The sequence below is a fragment of the Hippocampus comes genome, unplaced genomic scaffold (assembly GCF_001891065.2).
Source record: "Hippocampus comes isolate QL1 unplaced genomic scaffold, H_comes_QL1_v1.1 C17008619, whole genome shotgun sequence".
Classification (NCBI taxonomy): Eukaryota; Metazoa; Chordata; class Actinopteri; order Syngnathiformes; family Syngnathidae; genus Hippocampus; species Hippocampus comes.
In genome coordinates, this window is record NW_017841822.1 from 1 (window position 1) to 1,760 (window position 1,760).

At 41.8% G+C, this 1,760-nt stretch overlaps 1 protein-coding gene across 1 annotated transcript; it reads left to right on the plus strand.

The window, feature by feature from the left end:
• Positions 1 to 10: 10 nt before the first annotated feature.
• On the plus strand, positions 11 to 1,760 carry LOC109509701 (BTB/POZ domain-containing adapter for CUL3-mediated RhoA degradation protein 1-like; the record flags this gene model as incomplete). The annotated part of the gene is made up of 2 exons (XM_019859521.1): positions 11 to 219; positions 547 to 1,760. Coding segments are annotated over 2 exons (458 nt in total), but the record flags the coding sequence as incomplete, so codon positions are not given.

The following is a 1,760-nucleotide window of genomic DNA, read 5'->3' on the forward strand; positions in this document are numbered from 1 at the left end:
TTTTTTTTTTTTTGTTTGACCAGCAATTCAGATGACAACTTGTTGAAGAACATCGAACTTTTTGACAAACTTGTACTCCGCTTCAATGGCCGCGTCCTGTTTGTCAAAGATGTTCTCGGGGATGAGATTTGCTGTTGGTCGTTTTACGGCGAAGGTCGTAAGATAGCCGAAGTATGCTGCACGTCCATCGTCTATGCCACGGAGAAGAAGCAGACCAAAGTAAGCATCAAAAAGTCACTCATTGGAAACATCAACAAACCAGTCATCAGGAGTTTGTCCTCGGCTTCAAAAAAGTGGTCTCCCTAATTATATGGTTTGAGAAAAAAAAATCGAACCCTATCTAGGAATAAATCGTCTTGAGATGCTACAAATGTGTGGAATGATGTGATGACATTTGGAGTCGTACATGTCACTATTTTATTCCAGTGGAGCTGATAAAAACATTCATGAAGCGCAACTACCTCATTCCTAAACCAGATTACCCACTTGAGTGGTTGCCTCTGCTCTCGCATTCTCTCACTTCCACCCTCCCGTTTGTGATTTCAGGTTGAGTTTCCCGAAGCTCGGATTTTTGAAGAAACTCTTAATATCCTCATTTATGAGAATGGCCGAAGATCCGGTCCCGGGGGCTTACACCTCTTCGACTCTCGAGGCCCCGGTTCATCGGTGGGCACTGGCCAATCGGAGGAAGAGGGCGCAGTGGGCGGGGACAGACGAGTAAGGAGGATCCACGTCAGGAGACACATCATGCACGATGAGCGAGGGCACGGCCAGCAAACTGTGTACAAGGATTAACAATGTGAAGACAAAAGAGGCTCGCCGCAGGAACCTGTTCCATGACGTCTTCATTGTCAGTCGTCACATTAGACGTCACCGCCCAAGTTGAGGTGTAACTGGAGAAAGGTGAAAATGTTTACAAGATAAATAATAGCGTCCAGTTTTGAAATAGGCGAAATAGCCTGGGTCACGACACTGGCATCAATATGATTTCAATATTCTTCGCCTTCTATTGACGGGGGTGTTGATGATATGCACTGGCAGCCGCCGCTGCGTTGGACGTTATGGGTAACACTTTTTTTGGGCTTCATCTGCTTGTATTTTCTCAGATTGTCCGACTTCACATCAATAGATGAGGTGGTTTCTCAAGTTTAGTGTAGATATGTTAACACTGGAATAGCCTGCGTAGCAATTTTTCTTTTTTTGTGTGTGTGAAGTTGTCTAAGGATGAGATAGTTGGGCAGCTCTAATTTTCCATATTTAAATTATTTCCGCTGTCGCTTCGGGATGTCTTTTTAATTAATTTATGAACCTAATTTATTGTTGTGTATTTAACGTTTGTATGCAATCCCAGTGTTAACACATGTTTCAGTGGGTATACATTTGCACTCTCTAGCACACATCAGATTTTGAATGACGAAATAATGTTTTATTTAAGTTGGCTTGAAGGTGATTGTGTCGTATCTTATTCTGAGCCATGATTTTTCACTTTTCTTCATGTCTTATAGCAAACCACTGAAACTTGTTCCAAGTTGTTGGTCTAGCAGTTGATGTTAATGCGTGCAACTTTTTAATGTTTTTTTATACCCCATCCCTTCCCCCATTTCAATGAATTGAGAGTATTCTCAGATGTTTTGTGTGCACCTAATTCTTTGTGTCTGTCTCCTTTTTAAAAATTTTCCAATAACATAATGCACTACTTCACCTTGCAACTTCCGTCCTACTGTGGTGAGAAATGTTCTGAATAAATTAAGAAATCCAAT